This window comes from Siniperca chuatsi, linkage group LG20 (genome assembly GCF_020085105.1).
Source record: "Siniperca chuatsi isolate FFG_IHB_CAS linkage group LG20, ASM2008510v1, whole genome shotgun sequence".
Lineage (NCBI taxonomy): Eukaryota > Metazoa > Chordata > Actinopteri > Centrarchiformes > Sinipercidae > Siniperca > Siniperca chuatsi.
In genome coordinates this window covers 5,461,376-5,480,702 of record NC_058061.1, presented here as the reverse complement: position 1 = coordinate 5,480,702, position 19,327 = coordinate 5,461,376, and the positions used below count along the sequence as shown (strand labels likewise).

The window sequence follows — 19,327 nt, the reverse complement described above, 5'->3', positions numbered from 1 at the left end:
TCCAATTGTGAAATTATCTTTGTTGGAAATCCATGTTTGAGTGTGTGCGTTCATGCAGATGAATGTGTATACAGATATTGCACACACAGTGTCTATCTGTGAGTGTGTCTGTTTGTGTGCTGTGTCAGCAGCTCTGCAGTGCTTCCTGGCCCACATTCAATCATCAGCACACACACACACACACACACACACACACACACACACTGCTCTGGTCACCACAGCAACCATAATAATGTCAATGTCAAAGCCTTGGTTGTAGCTGTAGAGAGGAAGAAATCAAGTTGGCAATGATTAGCTATAATTTTTGGTGCTGTACTGAAACTCATTGAATCTTTAGTTTGTTTTTTGCGACCATTTATGGTTTTATTTATTTTTTATTTTAAAGCATAATTCAAATGGCCGTACAGACATGAGAGTGGTTTTGAGATTCTCATCTAACTCTTTGCAAGAAAGGGAAGAAGTTTATTTCCCAAAATGTTAAATTATTCCTTTACCATTGCAAATAACCTTTATTAATTATGCAATGCAGTTTCAGATTGTATTTTGACTTTGAAGTTTAAATGAAATGTGTTATGAGAGAATGAACTAGAAGAGAAAAGCTGCTGGTGCATCGACATCAGAATAAATACAAAGAAGTGAGGAGGAGGAGCTTTTTTGCATGCTGAATTGATTTTTGGATCTTTGTGTTGCTATGGAGATGGAGTCTTCTTGGCCTTGTTCTAGTGTCGCACCACACACACACACACACACACACACACACACACACACACACACACACACACACACACACACACACACACACAGTCCTCTTCAACTCGAGCTCCAGAGCAACTTTTATCTTTACTGTTATCAGGTGTGAGGTATGTACGGAGGTGACAGTATGTACTCCATGATAGGTCTGCTGGAATAATACATTCATGTGCAGTTGTAGAGGTTGTAGAAAGAAAATACCTGTTTTGAAGTAGGAGACAGATCAGATACGGATCAAATCTTCAATCATTGTGCTGTATATAATAGCGATATCATGATAAAGCAAATTTTAATTAAGAAACCATTTATAGATCAAAAAAGCCTGATGGGGATGTCTGTTTTTGGCTGACACAGTTAATTAAATACCTGACAAATCAAGGTACTTTATCACATTAAAGGCGGGGTATGCGATTCTGGAGAAATCCAATACCATGACAAACAGCCTAACTGCCAAAGAGGAAGAGACGGTTTGTTTCCCAGAGCAAGCAAACCAACTCCAAACAGCGATACTCACAACTTTCCTGCTACTACAACAGCATATCTTGGCAAACTAGAAAGTAGGCTGAATGTCCGTGAATAGTGCTGTTTCTGTTTCCCATTTACAGAGCCAGGGCTGTGTACAAACACAGGATTTTTAGGTCTAGTGGACCGTGAGGAGATATTCGCTGAATTTGACAAAAAGACGCGTACTGGATTAGAATCGCATACTCCACCTTTTAATGCAACGATCCTGTAAATCCAATATTGCCATAAAGTAGTCCTGCTTATTGATTTTCAACACTGCCTGCAATGACATAATGCAAGAAGAGAAATCAATGGTATAGAACATCATATCGCCAAACCCACTTTGAAGTCAGCCTGACTAACATTTATTGTTTTTTTTAATGCAGTAACATTGTTCTTTTGAACAATATTTTTTTTATTTCGTTTTGATTTTCTGACAACATAGTTACTTGTGAAGCAAAGCTGTTGGTAACACTTTATTTTACTGTACAGGTCCCATATTTTCCTAAAAATGTCCTAGAAAGGAACTGATATTTAACTGTAAATTCACCTGAGACAATGTAATTTGGTACCAAGTAAAAAATGTAACTTGTTTTCATTTGGTACAATTCCAATTAATTAGTTACAAGTAATTTCTAGTGTAACATACAGTATTTTAGGCTGTACACAGCAGGTCATCTGAACATGCAAAAAATGTTTTTTGTCAGTTTTTCCAGTTTTTAAAATTTTAGTAAGTCTTAACAACTGCTAAACTCTACGTTCATCTCTTCTGTTTTTATATGTATACTAACTATTATATCATATTCTGGTTCATTCTTAAAAAGTACAAGTGAATGGCTGTTTACTGTGAGGACTGTCTCAGAATTGTCCCAATTTTCCCTTTTATTAGTACAAAGTGACACATTTCTTTCCAGTAAACTTCAAAATTATTTGGAAATTACAGTGCCTGGAAAGTAAAACTTTACATATTGTGTGTGTGTGTATATATATATATATACATCTCATAATTACTAGAAAAGATCTCAGAATTCCAATAAATCGATCTCATAATTCCAATATAGTTTCTCGTAAATTATGAGGTCTTTTCTTGTAAATTATTATGAGATACAAAAGTCATAATTACAAGATAATGCCTCAAAAAAAATTTTTCTTTGGTGAATGCAATGTGCTGTCATATGTTTTGACAACCCTCTTGTTCATAGAAGATTCAATAGTTACATCTAATGTTCAAATTCCTTGAGTAAAACAGAAAAGCATTGGTTTAACTGTCCTTTAAAAAACAGACATGATCAGGATTGTAGGTCTGATTCAGTGTTTTCTTTTCTTTTCCAGAATGGCTTCACTCCGCTGTATATGGCGGCGCAGGAGAACCACATGGATGTGGTGCAGTTCTTATTGGACAACGGCTCCAGTCAGAGCATCGCCACTGAGGTAACTAAACAAGCACAAACAGATAATGTACAGTGCTTATACACTTAACGCCTGTTTGCACACACACTCATGAGCCCATAACAGCTTATAATAGCTACCCTTAATCTCAGCCCTCATTTAGCCTCCCCGTATTTACACTGCAGCGTTATGACCAACAGATTTGTTGCAAAGGTGCTTGCCACCATCAAGCTGGATAACATATGAAATCATCGTTTACTATAATGTAAGGGGTGAAAAATAATCAAAGGTAATTGTTTTTATAGATGAATCTGTTGACTAAATGGTAAAGAAAGTGAAGAGACGGAGTGATTAGACTTAGAATCCACGAGCCTTAGCCTGTTAAAGATCGTATGGTAAAGCCCTGAGCCTTTTCAGTCCTACTACAGACATAAATCTGGTCACAAATATATATTTACATTGACATCAGGATGGTGTATGTATATTTGAGTCAAAATAAACTACGGTGTGTGTGTTCATGGTAATGCAGGAACATGTCAAGCAGTGTAACAGTGTGACTCAGTTATGTGTTTTTGGACAACAATGGAGCTCTACAGCACAGATAAATAACATATATATATATATATATATTGTTAGAAGGCAGTGATGACTCACCTGCCTGTTTTCTGAATATACAGTTGAAGCTGCAAGTATCTCAATTTGTATATCAATGTGGTGCACTTGTTTACAGAGCTCTGTCCTTGACAGTTCACAAACAACTCCATGGCCGCTCTTCTTCCTCCTCCTTATTTCTCCTCCTCTCTCCTTCTCCCCCTCCATCTTTCCTCCTTTTATCTGCCTCCTTCTCCTCCCCACCACATCTTGCCGTTCTCCTTCTTTCCTCCTCCCCACAGTCTCCTCCTGTCAGAGACAGAGTGAATTATTCATGTGGAGAATTATATATATCCATGTTTGAAGCAACACCCGGTGTTCAATAATTAATATTTAACCATTTCAGCATAGCATGAAGCTGAATAGATCCTATAATAAATCCTCTGTTTTGTTTTTTGTCTGCATTTGATCTTTTTTTGTTGCATGTATTGTATTTTTGAGCATTAAATTACATATATATTTTTTCATCATATTTTCTTAATGATTTGAAGCTAGTATGGAGGCCACTTTTTCAGATCTATTTGTCATGATTCTGCAGTTTTTAAATTATGGCATGTTAGTAGCCCGGTTACAATGAAAATAACTTGTCATGTATAGGTACATAGCGTCATGCTTTCTATAGTTTTGATTTGTGTGACTTAACTTAATGTTTTTAGGTAATTTTGTTTCAGTGAGGCAAAATTATGCTGTGTCATTGCAAGTTTTCAAGCTTGAAGAAAAAAGATCAAACATCCTCTTTTAGTGTCTTTTTGTTTGCTGCTGCCGATGTTGTCTCTGAAGGTATATTTAGGACATTAAACAGACTTTGTGTCTTTTCCTGAATCCATAATAAAGCAGATGAAACGGGAGGGTAGTGCTTTGGGATGGCTTATGACTTTAGACATTATTTAAAAAGGCTAAATTTATGCATTTGAACGTGTCTGTGTGCTTGTGGGTGCGGGCATGTGTGTGTTTTGGAGATATGCTTGTGGATCTGATTATCAGTGTGTGTGTGTGTGTGTGTGTGTGTGTGTGTGTGTGCGTGCGCTAGCATGGGTGTGTTTGTTTGGTTGGCTGTTTGTTTCCCGCCTGCACCGTTTTGTGTGTGAGCTATGCAGGATCTCTGAGGGGAGGTTCTGCTTTGATGTGTGTGTTTACACAGGATGCTGACTGTCTGGATAAAACCAACTCATCATTACTACACCCACACGCCTGTGCAAACACACACAGATACACACACATAATCTCTGTGTTGTTTTACTTGTGATAAATCTTTCATTTTCTTTGATGACTCATAGATACTGCTGCTAGTAAATGTTTGTGCCCATTAGCAACTAAATTTACTTTCAATCTGTCGTTGAGCGAGACACTGAACTCCTACTCAATCACTTAAACTATGTTTAGAGCACTTGCTAAAATGCCTAAATTGCCAAATGGCTATTAGATTTCCCTCCACATGTTAAGCTCATAGACTGCATATACAGATGGACGACGTGTCTCCACTTCCTCCCACTATACAAAAATGAAGCCAAAACATCCTGGATACGGGAGCTGCCATCTCGCGCTGGTGATGTCATTTGGAGCCAGTGTCTGCGCAGCAGTGATCGGAGTAGGAGCTGCGGTATCGAGGTCCCGCCCATACACCCGGCTGACTCACTCGCAAGCGGGCCTCAGCTGTCAATCATGACGTGAAACCCCTTTTTTATAGCATCAAATAACTAATTAAAACCAAACGTATCAGAAAAACGAACACTTGAACACACCTCAGCGTGATAAGAACTAACTAAAATGACAGAAACCATCTTGGGTAACAATTTATTTGACATGTACTTTGATTTTTTTTAGTTTAGCTCATGTCCCATCCATTAACATGGAGGGGGCGAGGTTTATGACCTCTACTGCAGCCAGCCACCAGGGGACGATTGAGATGTTTTGGCTTCACTTTTGGGGAGCTGTCATGTCGGCAATCTTTGGATACAGTCTATGATTAAGCCCCTTTCAGACATGCACTCCTTTATGGCAATTTAACGTGTCGGTCTCATGTCTGAATAAGCATCCTGCTCACTTTTACGTAACAGTCACAATGGCAATCTTACTATCACATTTTTCCCTGTATTGATGAATGACACTGAAGCGTTGTGTGTGTCTGTCTGTGAGCATCCAAGTGAGTGTGCTTGGCTGAGCTAAAGACACATTTCAGATGAGACAGGAATACTAAAATCACTCTGGCGGCTCCGCTGCTGACCCTGTGTGTCTCTCATCAGCTTAATAGGCAGCTGTTTGATTTATATAATCTAAGTCTACATAGGGTGGCCACGGCTGTAGTGACGACAGCAGTCGGCCACTTCAAAGGAGTTTGATTTGATTTTCCTCTGGTTGATGCTTTAAAGCACCAGCACCCAAAATGATCCTGTAGAAAACACATTTTGTTCTTACTGCAGTCAGAAGTTCACCTGAACAAACTCAGGTGTGTGTGTGTGTGTGTGTGTGTGTGTGTGTGTGTGTGTGTGTTTATGTGTTTATGTTTTTCTGTACTATAATGGTGTTTATTGTGTCTGAAGTGACATTTCCAGCTCTGGTTGAATAGTAAAGTTGTATTCTATTCTTTTCCGTTCCAGTTTTATTCTACTCTGCTCTACCCTACTCTACTATTCTGTTCTACTTACTCTGCTATTCTGTTTTACTCTACTCTACTCTTTGATGCTGTTCTATTTTTCTAATCTACTATATTTTTCTGTTCTTCTCACACTTACTCAGACTTTATCTGTAGAATAAAAGTATAGAGGCTAACACCAGTAAATAACGATGCCTTTAATGATACTAAAGGTATTTAAATTGAGGTAACAGTGTTAAAAAAATAAAACGTAACATAACAGTAGATTATCTTTTTAGAGGTGAAGTGAAGAAAAAACAGTATCTGCTAAATTGTAGTCTGCTGGATTTATAAATGGACAGTTGTTTCTTTGGAAAACAAATTCAGTTAACTGTTTTCTAAAATCACAATTTGTTTGTCCTATAAGACAGAAAAATATATATTTGAAATATAATTACTCATAATATTTTGGAAGTGCAAACTAATGTTCTTGTTTATTGCTGTAGCCATTGGTAGCTGCTAGCAGCTAATATTAAGTTTTCACATGGTCGCTTTGTATTTGAACTGTAGTGTATCCGTCTCACTACCGCCTCCTGGTCTTAACTGGTTCTGCTGGTTCACAGGATGGTTTCACTCCTCTGGCAGTGGCGTTGCAGCAGGGCCATGACCAGGTGGTTTCCCTCCTACTGGAAAACGACACCAAGGGGAAGGTCCGCCTGCCAGCGCTGCACATCGCCGCACGGAAAGATGACACCAAGGCCGCCGCGCTTCTCCTCCAGAATGACCACAACGCTGACGTAGAGTCCAAGGTACGCTCTCTGTACGATAGGCAGGACTACAAGTTCCATCATGACCTACTGTCAGAAAGGAAGTGATTTTGTTTATTTTTGTTCTGTTTACGATACTATGCAATTCAATTCAGTTTTATTTATATAGTGCCAATTCATAACAGAAGTTATTTTATTGCACTTTTCATATAGAGCAGATCTAGACCGTGCTCTTTATAATATTATTTACAGAGACCCAGCAATTCCCACCATGAGCAAGCACTATCCAGCTTATTCCTAGCCCTGTGATACCTTGAGTGAATTATGGGCAACTTACATTTATTTCTTTCACTCAACCAGCATCTGCGAGTTATTGGTGTGCTATAGGTATATTTCCTTTTCTTCGAGATTTTGGGGAAATAAATGATGTTGGAGCAAATGAGATTTAGCATTTTAACTAATGAGCTTTAGACATGCTGGTAGGCGGATTTTGTTAGCTTTGGACAGAGCCATGCTAGCTGTTTCACCCTATTTCCAGTCTTTGTGTTTAAACTAAGTTAGGTGGCTGCTGGTTGTAGCTTCATATTTAGTGTAGAAACATGAGAGTGGTGTTGATCTTCTCATCCAACTCTCAGCAAGAAAGTGAATAAGAATGTTTCCCAAAATGTCATATTTTTTCTTTAAACAGGATAATGTGAATATACCTCTGACTTCTAATACCGAGGGATGGGAGGGCGACCTGAAGAAGTGGCCTCTGATAGCAGTAACATACTAAGTTAGCTAAACTTAGCATCTGTTGAAATCCAGATGAGAGAAAAGAGAAACTCCCTCTGAGTCTCCATCTGAGTCGCCTTCAGTTATTACTGAACACTCAGAGCAATAAGCTTTAGAACAGCGGTGAGTAATTGCAGGCTTTATTTGGCCCTGGGTTTTGCCTCTTAGGCAACATACAGTTTACTGCCTGAAAAAATACTGCAAACTCATCTGCAAGTTTTTCGGGTATAAAAAGCAAACATTTAATGTATATTTTTTTACACTCAGTATTCTCCTAAAACTATGCAAGAACTGAACATCAATCAAATATTAAATATTAGATATGGCAGTAAATGACGGTGCTCTTTTTAGTAAAGATGCACATTTTTTCACATATGCTCACACTTCTGAAACCAAACCTACGCCTTCGTCTATTTCCTCAAGAATCTAGGCTTGGAATAAGGTGGATAGGCATTTTCTGTCGTGTTTTGTTATTGTGAGTTTGATGATGCTTTATGTTGGTTCCTATTAAGAGAGCATTTAAGTCCTGAACATGTTTTCTCTGGAACAAAAATGCAACAACAACAACAACTTTATATTTTTGATAAAAGTCTTTACATGTGTGACAATCCAAGTGCCACTCAGGGCAAGAACAGTGTAGTCTTTGACTTTGTTTGTTGAAAACAATAATACAGATATATTTACCACATAGACTGTCTCAGTGTGGAACAAATAACAGACTATAAGGGAGAGTCTCAGTGCATCATCAAGTTGTGTGTACCTCTGTGTTTTAGTTATTTTCATTATCTCCGGCCACATTCTCATATACCCATCAAACAGCTTTGTGCTACCATGGTGTTGGTGTTGCTGTTGTAGTTGTTGTGGTGCACTAACCACCCCATTCTCTCCTCCTCCTCCTCTTCCCTCTATTCGTTCCTTTTTCTTACCCTACCACTTCCCCGTTTTCCTTTTCCCTTCTAGATGATGGTGAATAGAACAACAGAGGTACATCTTGTGGTGTCTTCTCTTTTCCTCTCTTCTGTTCTGTCATTGTTCACTCATGTCACCATTGCAAAGCCAAAGCCTTCTGTCTGCTAGCATGAATGCTAAATGCTGGCATGAATGCTTTTGCTGCTGACAGCTCCTCCCCTTTGTGCCTCTTTTGAAGCCTGCATCACATTTCGACTTTTTGCTTTGTGTGCATCCAGTGGCTTGCTGCTTTTGGGCAGAGATGAAATAAATAACATTAGAATTTTAGTTACCTTGAGCATACCTAGAGCTTTTTGTCATCATAGGCAGACTTAGGTCTTTTTTCAGTAGATATTGTAATGTACTGTAAATTCTCATATAATAGCCGGGGGCCATGGCCAGCACAAACAAATTCAGACCTGTCACTAATACAGGCTGCGTAAAAAAAAACATTGAGGGTGGTGAAAAACCTGGAGCCAACAACAACAGCTCTCAAATGGTAAATTCAGCAGAATAACCTGTTTCATCCGCCTATTAATTCCAGTTTTTCTACTTTTCCATTTTTCCCATCCGATATCAAGCTGCCGTCAATGAAACTCAACACTTCCCATAGATTTTTCACTTTAAAAGCTTACCAATAATGGCAAAGCTGGAATACTTGTGAAAATCTGCCGGAAATGTTGAGTTGCGTTCACGGCAGCTTAACGATCGAGAAAAAAGTGAAAGTACTGAAATTAATTGTTGAATGAAAACGGTAAGAGAAACTGAAAGCAGCACAGTGGTGAGGATGACAAGACTCTGTTGTCGTACTGATGGGATTAGTGCTGTGGAAATCTATATAATACTGAATTTATCAAGAAAACAGGTAAACATGGAAGAAGTTTTGAGTTTGCATTAACTGGGAAGCAGGTGAAATAAGGAATAAAAACCCTGTGACTAATATAAACCTGTTCCAAGTAAAGGTCTGGTTGTCTCTGCCATTGAGGTAAATAAATAAATCCAATTTGAGAATTTACGGTATGCATATAGTAGTTAATCTTGTCCAGTGGAATAGCTGCTCCAGCAAAAAAGCCTCATTTGTATTCAAATCAATGGAAACACTGAAAAAAAAGGGCAGTAGTGGCCGCCTTGCTGCAATTGCTGTTGTCTTCACAGACATCCTGAGGGTTTAACACGTAGTGTACACACTGGTCATTTACTGATTTAGTGTAAAAATATTCTGTGTAATGTTTTGAAAGACTTCACTCCTGCTGGATCTATCAATAGATCTACTGGTAGATCTCAGTTGTTACTTTCTGGTCAAGCTGCAGTGTGTATAACCTGGACATACTCCCGGTCTTTAAATGTTAATTTAAACCTAATTATCTTATCTAATGACGACGTACTGCTTAGCCTTAAAGGAATAGTTTGACATTTTGGGCAATATTCTTATTTGCTTTTTTGCCAAGAGTTAGATGAGAAAATCAATACCACTCTCAAGTCTGTGTGGTAAATATGAAGCTAAAGGCAGCAGTTGGTTAGCTTAGCTTAGCACAAAGACTGGAAACGGGGAAACAGCAACTTTTGACTCTGTTCAAAAGTAACAAACTCTGCCTACCAGCACCTCTAAAGCTCACTAATTAGTTAACAAATGATATCTTGTTAGTGTAATCCGTGCAAAAATCAAAGTGAAAAACGCCTTCATGGAGTCTCCACTGCTTACCTGGTAACCTCACAGTGAGGACAAGGCTCCAGGAAGTCCCTAACTAGTTGCTTCCCCCTGTTTCCAGACTTAACATTTAAGTCACTTAACATAGTTAAGCTAACCGGTTGCTGGATGTAGCTTCATATTTAACGTACAGACATGAGAGTGGTAAACTCTCTGTAATAAAGCAAATAAGCATATTAGCCAAAATGTTTTGAATTTGCCAAAATCCGAACTATTCCTTTTATAGCTCAGAAGAAGAACTAACATTTTGTAATAAAGGATTATGAATGATCAGAAGTGATTTTCTTTTTGTGGTTTGGCCAGAAAATGACTGGCATGTATTGTTCCTGAAAGCCAGATAATTTAACCCTCACCCTCTATTTTTGTCCTAATTTTTCTCTCAAGCCTTGGTGTTATCAAGAAACATCAACTGCAGAATACTGAAGTTTGCATCCGATAGCCTTGTTGTCCTTGACAGTTGTAATAATAGCTTTTACAGAATATACTAGTAGAGGTTTTTATTCTTTCCCCTATGACTTTGCATTTTCCATCCACAGTAGCACCTTTCTGTAATGTGATCCTACTCGAGTTATAATAATATATGTGATAACTAGAAAAAGTGCTTTTGTTCCATGCACTGCTTGAGTGATTGCTTGTAATGCACATAGTCTTGAATTTTAAATTTATTTCAGTGTTGTATGTGCTGCAAATTGCTAATGTCTCGATGTACTTACATCAAGTTAAATTTTGGCTGTGCATGTGACCATCTGTCTATCAAACATCTTGACAGAAACTAAGGCTCTCATCCAGCTGCCAATGAGAGGAAAAACTGGTGGGCCGGAGTTGAGCTGTAGCATGCCGATATATTTTATTTGATTGCATTTTTAACAAACATGAACCTGCCATTGTGCTGACTATCCTTTGAGATAATGCTAATTGCTGTCACTGAAAGCATTTTCATCAGCTTTCAGTAGAACAGCTCCTTGTTTTTATTCTTGACCTTTCCTGTTTGTTGATTTGGAAAAATAAAAACACAAGAATTAAGACTGAACTGGCTAAGATTATCTGATTAAACTGAATGATTTATGTTTTGGATTAATACTTTTTCAGAAGACTGAATTTGAGCTGTTTACATTAATCCAAGCTGGTAACTTTGATATCTTAAAGTGGTTACTTTAGGTCCGGCCTTTAAAGCAGCTCTTTTTAGAACTAGATTGTCCTATTAAATCTAGATTACCTTTAACCAGTGCAGATGCATGCTCACCTGTATGTCTGGGTTTTTGATGAATCACCTTTGCATGGTTTTCATTTGACAGGAGCTTAAAGTGCTTGATTGCTATGATTCTATCCTCTTCACCCCCGAACAATGTCAAGTTGCGGTGCACTTGCCCTTACTATAGCACAAGAGAAGTAGAAATATTGATTTTGTTATAAAAGGAAAATCCAGCACTCTAACACTTTTTAATTTTGTCAAATTTTCAAAGCATGTTTTGCCTTCTGCTCAGCCCTGGTCTGCTGCGCTCTGTTAGCCTGCTTTTGGCCAACCGCTATGTAATGTCCCATCATGCTTTGCTCATGGGTCTTTATGAGAGATGTTTTACTTATTTTCCCCTCTCTTTATTTGATTCTCTGGTTTCTCTTTCTGTCGGTCTGTCTCTCGTCCCACTCAGAGCGGTTTCACTCCTCTCCACATCGCGGCTCACTATGGAAATATCAACGTAGCAACACTCCTGCTTAACAGAGGGGCAGCTGTGGACTTCAAGGCGAGGGTAGGTACTTCGCTTCAAAGACGGCACACACACACACACACACACACACACACACACACACACACACACACACACACACACAGACCTTTTGAAGTGAGCGCTGCTGCAAGCACTCACTCCAAGACTCTCATATGAGAGGGTGGGACGATGTGTGTGTGTGTGTGTGTGTGTGTGTGTGTGCGTGCCAGAATACTGACACATGTAAAATCTACAGCTGTGCTTGTCACTCTGCTGGAGGAAACATATACATGTTGTCTGTGTGCTATATGATCCTACAGATTGGAGGTTTGATGCTGGATTTATGGGTGTTTGAGACTGGGTGTGTGTTTGTGAATGTATATGAAAGTGTTGTCTCAAATAATTTATGTCAATCAATACTTTTTTAAACTGAAAGTCTAATTCAGTTTAACTTTGAAGGCGTTCGTATTTTGTTGTATTTTGTTCCAAGTGTTTTTGTCACTTCACAAAGTAGGTTTACTCTTAACTGTAGAGGACAAATCCCATGGAAAGATCAAAACCAACAATGAATTGATCCTGCTAACAAGTACTGTCTGTGCAACCAAAGTCTGATATATCTAACTCCTCCTGTCTTACTCCTCCGTGGCTGAAAATAGTCCCCAACAAATGCACTATTTACTCCTGTTTGAGAAACATTTGCTAAAAACTATAATGCCCAGCTGTCTTAGGAAATTACTGAGCCAACAGTATTTGTTGTCTGTTTTTAAAGATGTATAGTAAAAATGGACTTGTTGACTATAAGTAAAATATAGAATAATGCCAGCCATATCCTCTAACATTTACTGTACAAAATTGTGCAAATGATGTGTTTTGGTGACATTATTTCAAAGACATGCTGGCAAAGAACACTCTGAAGCAGTCTGTAGTCATACAGATGATATGATGATAAAACAGTTGACCATGTAAGGTACTCACTCCGCAGTGCATAGTGTCCTATTAAAACCTCCTATTTAGCCCTATAGAAGGACACCCAGTGCCACTCTGTTAGTAGATAGAGATACTATTGGCTTCTGGCAGTTTCTCTGGAAAGACAAAGGCCTGTACTGTCAAATAGAGCCCTTTTTCTCTAATTGGGTAAGCAAATTTCAGACAAGTTAGATGTATTAAAATGCTGCAGGCATGGACAGGCTGTCTGAAATGTGTTGTCTTCCTTTTTTCTTAAAATAACTACACCTTAAACTGGGTGTTACAATTCTGAGGCTTCTTGTCTCTGTGGCTGAATGATGAAATGATGCTTCTCTTTCTCCCCAGAATGACATAACACCACTGCACGTAGCATCCAAACGTGGGAATAGCAACATGGTGCGACTGCTGCTGGAGAGAGGGGCCAAGATAGATGCACGGACCAAGGTACACACACACACACACACACACACACACACACACACACACACACACACACACACACACACACACACACACACACACACACACATTATTTTGACCCAAAAAAACCCTAAATTTTTTAACTGATATTAATATTTAAAGGGATACTCCATCGATTTATTACTGCACCTTCATAACGTCAGGGGCTTGCAAAAGACATTAAATAAAGAATACTCAAAATCAAAGCAGCAGAGGACTTGTATGTAGAGAATGTAGCTTGATAGTGTTGCTTTTTTAAACCCTCCCTTTTTTAAGTCCATGCCAGAATTTCTGTTAAACATTTATAATCCCCAAGCCCAAGCCTTGTCCATTTATCCATATTATATCATCATCTCCAAGGTGTCAATAGCAGCTTGTTCAACCCACCATTTTTTTATCAGAGGGATTTTCTCAACCGGCAGACAAACATGTAATCCTACAAATGAAATGAAATCATGAATATCGCCAAAATCATCCGGCAGCTACGTGGAAGTGAAGGTGTCTTGTCATTAACCCCTGCAGTGAGGGCTTCATTGCATTGCTTAAGGACACTGTTGGTGATGGTATGAAGAACATCAGCCTGAACCTATACGGTTTGTTTTCTCAGGATGGTCTGACTCCACTTCACTGTGGTGCCAGGAGTGGCCATGAGCAGGTGGTGGAGATGCTGCTGGATAGAGGAGCTCCAATACTGTCAAAGACCAAGGTACACCTCCAACCCCAGTCTGTCTTCTCTTCTATCATTCTCTGTTTGTTCTCCCTCTCATTTCTTTCTCACCTTCTCTTTTTTACTATTCAAAAATCCCTAAACTGTCTGTGTTTCCCTCTCACTCTGCCTTATCTGTTCTTACAAATACATCTTTCTCCTGTGTTCCTTCCAGAACGGCTTGTCTCCCCTCCACATGGCAACACAGGGCGACCACCTCAACTGCGTCCAGCTGCTGCTGCACCACGAGGTGCCCGTGGACGACGTGACCAATGACTACCTGACAGCGCTGCATGTGGCTGCCCACTGTGGGCACTACAAGGTGGCAAAGGTCATCGTGGACAAGAAGGCCAACCCCAACGCCAAGGCACTGGTGAGGATAAAAGGAGGACGTGGGGGGTCGGCAGCAAAGAGAGACAGTTGATCCTCTGTAGTTTCGGAGACTCACGAATCATTTGTTATGATAAAAATATAAGGAGAGAAAAATTGCTCTCCATTTAAAAGGGTTTAGGATTAATTACTTGATCTGATCTAGACGCAGAAATCAGTACATTTATTTATTTGATAGAATATAAAATTCTGCTACCTATTTTGTGGCGTACAATACGACAGAGCCCAAGCATTGTTAAAAATTATGTTGGGTTGTGACTCTCATTTAATTCCTATATGCTCACATGCTGTATGTCAAACTTTCTGCTGGCTATATTCCAGCAGTTGGCAGGAATGAAAGATGAAAATTTAGAGAGACAGGTGGTCTGACTTTTGTGGTTTTTAAGTTTTCTTTTTCTATTTTGTCCCACGCTGCGAGGTGAAAAACATCAATGAAAATACTTTTTCACACAGTGGTCTGACATAAGAAGAGACTCATTCACAGTATTTTATGGTTTATTAAACAGCACTCTTAGAAGATGGAACAAGAAGTGCATTTTTTATCTCTCTGTGTGTATTTACCTTGTGCTGCTGTAGCCTTTACTTTAATAGGATGGCATTCAGTTCACAATGTTTAAAGAGTTACAGGAATGTTAGAAAGTCCAACTCGTAAGATTGCCATTTTGACTTTAACAGAAAAGTGACTTGTGAAACTACCAGCACATTTTTTTTACAACAAAAAGCGAGCAATAAGGGACTTTAATGGAGAAGGAGAGGGAGTACAGGACAGAGAACATGAAGGAAATTAATGAAGGAAACAGACAAGGAGACTAAAAGAGACTTTATAATCCTGGCCACTGCCTTGGTGTAAGACAACCATCTCTCTTCTGTAATGGGAGAAGTCTGGGTGTGGTTAGAGCACTGGGACTTTATAGCCAGAGAGAAGGAGAAGGAAAAAAAGGACACAGAGAGGAAAATGAAGTCATAGGATTGAGCCAGAAACCTCAAAGTCGAGGGAGTCAAGAGAGGGAGGGAGGGGGCAGAGTGTACGTGTTGGTGAGAGAAGAGTGAGTTGTAAAGAAAAGTATCTATTTCAGTACAGCATAGTTTTTATTTTCTTTACAGCTTAGAGTCAAGTCAATTATTTCCACACATGCTTGTCTGGTTTGCATGCAGAGGGGTTAAAAGAAAAAGTGAAAGAAAGAGGGGAAAAAGGAAAGAAGGTCCCCCTTTGTACTGTATTTTCCATTCGGCGTTCCAGATTCGTCTTCCGCCAGCTCCACAAGACCTGCAAAGCAGCACACAGAAAGTTTTTGGACTATTTTTATACTTTAAAATGTTTATATTTTTGTATTGATTTTTTAGAATGGTTTCACCCCCCTGCACATTGCCTGTAAGAAAAACAGAGTCAAGGTGATGGAGCTACTTCTGAAGCATGGAGCGTCTATACAGGCAGTCACTGAGGTAGGTTTGTGTGTGTGTGTGTGTGTGTGTGTGTGTGTGTGTGTTTGTTTGTTTGTCTATGTGTGAAGAGTGTGTATGTCATGGAAGCACTATGGCATCAGTTGTTTTCTGTGTAATCAGTTTTTACAGCAAAAAAAGCAGGAGTTGTTCTTGTACTCTGTGAACTTCTGGGAGCATCACTGGAGAGAGTAGGCAGGTTTTTCACCTGGGTTAAATTTGTCGTCTCAGTGGTGGAAAGTAACTAAGTACATTTTCTCAAGAACTGTACTTAAGTACAGTTTTGACATATTTGTACTTTAATTTTCTGCTACTTTATACTTCATCTCCACTACATTTCAGAGGGAAATACTGTACTGTTTACTCCACTACATTTATCTGACAGCTGGAGTTACTTTGAAGGTTTTTTTTCTATTATTGAGTCCTAAAAGTTATTTATCTTATTTTCTTAAAACGGAAACTGAAAAAGAATCTGCCATTGTAGAGATGATTTCAACCGCTTTAAATAGAAGTCACCTGGTTTCGTGAATTTTCTAGAATAAACATTTTTCTGATTCTAGAGCAGCAATCCCTTATTACATCTTATTTTAAGATTCTCACAGTTATTTATAAAAAGTTCTTGAAACAAGTTGATTTCTGTAAGAAACATGTTGAAATAATATAACTAGACTTTCAGACCACTAGACTCTAAGAAGACTTTTAGAACTCAATAAGTTAAAACTAATAACTACTATTGTGCAGCACTAAACATAATATGGTCATCATATAAAGTTAACAGTAAAATGCTGCTTACATATTGCAATGCAGTGCATAGGTGATAATAATCAAATGATATGTTATTAAAACACGGGTCATTCTGTATAATGAGTACTTTTACCTTTAATACTTTAAGTACATTTCATGATAATACTTTTACTTAAGTAACATTTTGAATGCTGGACTTTTACTTATTGAGTAGTTTCACACTTTGATATTGATACATGTACTTGTACACAAGTAAAGGATCTGAGTACTTCTTCCACCCCTGTTCTCACATGCAGTAAAAACAACACTTAACACTTTATGTTCAGCTGCCAGTGTCATACAGTATATACTGTAGGTGCAGTGTATTTAGCTAAATACCATATAGGTACTGATCAGTAGCTAGAGAGTATTCTCATGTATCACGAGGTGTAATAAAGAGGTTTTGTTTAGCCCAGTTTACCTAAAATAACTGGATCTGACTCTTCCTCAGTTTAGGTAAAGGATAAAGCTGGAGATATTCTGTATTGTTTCTTATTGTCAACAAATCCCATGAAAAGACCAAAATCAACAATGTGTTAGTCCGTCTCCCTGCCCTGTCTGTGACACTCAGCCTCAAGCCCATTCATTCCTGTTAAAGACATAAATCTTTAAAAACAAAACAGAAACTTTCATTTTTTAATGCAAATGTTACTCATACAGGAGTAAATAGTGCGTTTGATGGGGGCTATTTTCAGCTGCAGATTAATACACAATAGTGAGTATTTCCAGCAGCAGCAGTATATGTGGGATTTACTCCAAATAAAATACAGTGTGTTTGTTCATGTTAATAAAGGGATGTGTTACCCAGTGTAACAGTGTGACTCATTGGTGTGTTTTTAATAGTTTTTGTACAACAGTGGAGCTCTATGATATCTATGAGATATCAGGCTTTGGATACACAAAAACAACAATCAATTAATTGTTTGGTTTTGGTCTTTTCATGGGATTTGTTGACAATTAGAAAAACATAGAAAATCACCACTTATACCTTAACAATCATTTCGTAACAATCAATCATTTCACTTTGTAGAAAATGTCAGTTTCTGTAAACGATATAATATTGGAAGAGAGAGAGAGAATGGGTATGTAGCCGGGGGGATTTTTAGATATTGTTGTATTTGACAGTATAATGAAGGAAGGTTTTGTGAATGTGTGTCTGTGTGTTTATGTGGGCAAGGTGTCAAAGCTGTTAGGCACACTGAACACTGTAGCAGTTAATAAACTGGAAAAGGTGGCTATTTAAGCAGTCATCACTTTTCTGTTTTTATTAATTTCTCCTGTCCTCTGTGTGTCTCTTCACTATACAGTCCGGTCTGACTCCGATCCACGTTGCAGCATTTATGGGACATGATAACATTGTCCACCAGCTAATCAACAATGGGGCTTCACCAAACACAAGCAATGTGGTGAGTTCTTTCTGCCATGTTTCTTTCTTTCTTGTATCCTTCTTGTCCTCCCAAAGAAAATGGAAAATGTCAGTACTACATCATACATGGGGGGACATTTTTTTTAGATATGCAGAACAGATATAAGAGATATACTGTATAAGAAATCTGTTGGTGGTAAGTGTAAGAGTGATTGTCCATCCTCTGTACCTGAGAGAGACAACATGAGATGGCATTTTCGCAGTTTCTCTTCTATAATGCACAGTGGTTGAAAGTAGCTAAGTACAATACATGTACTCAAGTGCTTTAGCTAAGTATAATTTTGAGGTACTTGTACTTTACTTGAGTATTTCCATTTTATTCTGCTCTATACTTATGCTCCTCTACATTTCAGAGGGAAATATTGTACTTCATTTATACATTTAAGTATTCAGTAGGCACTAGTTGCTTTTCAGAGCAATTTCCTAAAGAAAACAATATGGAATAAAATACAATACATTGTTAAAGATTAAACTAGTGGTTCCCAACCTTTTTGGCTCTTGGCCCCTTACAAAAAAGCAGCATGGAGGTGAGACCCCTTGTCATGTTTCAGGTGTCTGTGAGGTGTTAGCAAAGAGACATTTCCCCTCTAAACTTCTCAGTTGGTTTAATTTGAATTATTGTTTTATGCTCCAGGTTAGGGTTAAGAGGTAAAATTATCCAATATTTCACAAAAAAGCTAATATTTTTAAAAAAGCTAAACAGATTTGTGTAGCAAAACTTTGCTTAATCATCTCACCACCACTCAGATTTATATTGTGACTCTTTGGAAGGCACCGACCCCTAGGTTGGGAAACACTGAATGAAACTACTTACTTACTACTACTGCATATAAAGTAGTTCAAACTAGCTCCACCTTGAGCAGATACAGCAGTAAAATGCTGCTTAAACAGTGATTCATCAGTATTGACAATCTAATAATGTCATATGTAATGATATATCAGTTACTGGGGCTATTTTTCTGCAGAACTACTTTTACTTTCAATACTTAAAGTACCTTTTGCTGATACTTTTGCACTTTTATGTAAAGCGGCTATAACCGCTATTTTAATTATAAGAATGTATTAAGTGACAATGTGAAAATGTGACGGGCCGCTTGTAGTGATGAACCTACAGAGAATTATCGCCTAAATCTGCAGCTCCACTCAAGTTTACAGAGTTTTTAGTGAGTTTCAGCTCACTGTTTTGGTTCACTCTCACCGCTCTCATAGTGTCGTTTTCAGCTGCAGCTGGAAGCTGTTTTCAGTGAAACAGCTCAAAAACCCCCTGTACCTGCTTAACACCAAACAGCAGACGGACACAGTTAGAGACTAGCTGGTGAACATCGTGGAGAATTTAGCTGCTTAAAAGCCAGATATTTTCCTCAGGAGTTGGTGGAGACCAAAAACAG

General features: G+C 38.4%; 1 protein-coding gene across 44 annotated transcripts in view; it reads left to right on the top strand.

Annotated features, from left to right (window-relative positions):
• Window positions 1-19,327, top strand: part of LOC122867843 (ankyrin-3-like) — a 167,595-nt gene that overhangs the window by 84,099 nt on the left and 64,169 nt on the right. For 36 of the 44 annotated variants that reach the window (XM_044179149.1, XM_044179143.1, XM_044179170.1 and 33 more), the window contains exons 5-13: window positions 2,587-2,685; window positions 6,490-6,675; window positions 8,368-8,391; window positions 11,713-11,811; window positions 13,081-13,179; window positions 13,802-13,900; window positions 14,076-14,273; window positions 15,635-15,733; window positions 17,821-17,919. In XM_044179149.1, the coding sequence (XP_044035084.1) occupies window positions 2,587-2,685; window positions 6,490-6,675; window positions 8,368-8,391; window positions 11,713-11,811; window positions 13,081-13,179; window positions 13,802-13,900; window positions 14,076-14,273; window positions 15,635-15,733; window positions 17,821-17,919 (1,002 nt within the window). The remainder of the gene's footprint in view (window positions 1-2,586; window positions 2,686-6,489; window positions 6,676-8,367; window positions 8,392-11,712; window positions 11,812-13,080; window positions 13,180-13,801; window positions 13,901-14,075; window positions 14,274-15,634; window positions 15,734-17,820; window positions 17,920-19,327) is intronic. The other 8 variants (XM_044179156.1, XM_044179166.1, XM_044179161.1 and 5 more) reach the window with 1 other exon arrangement.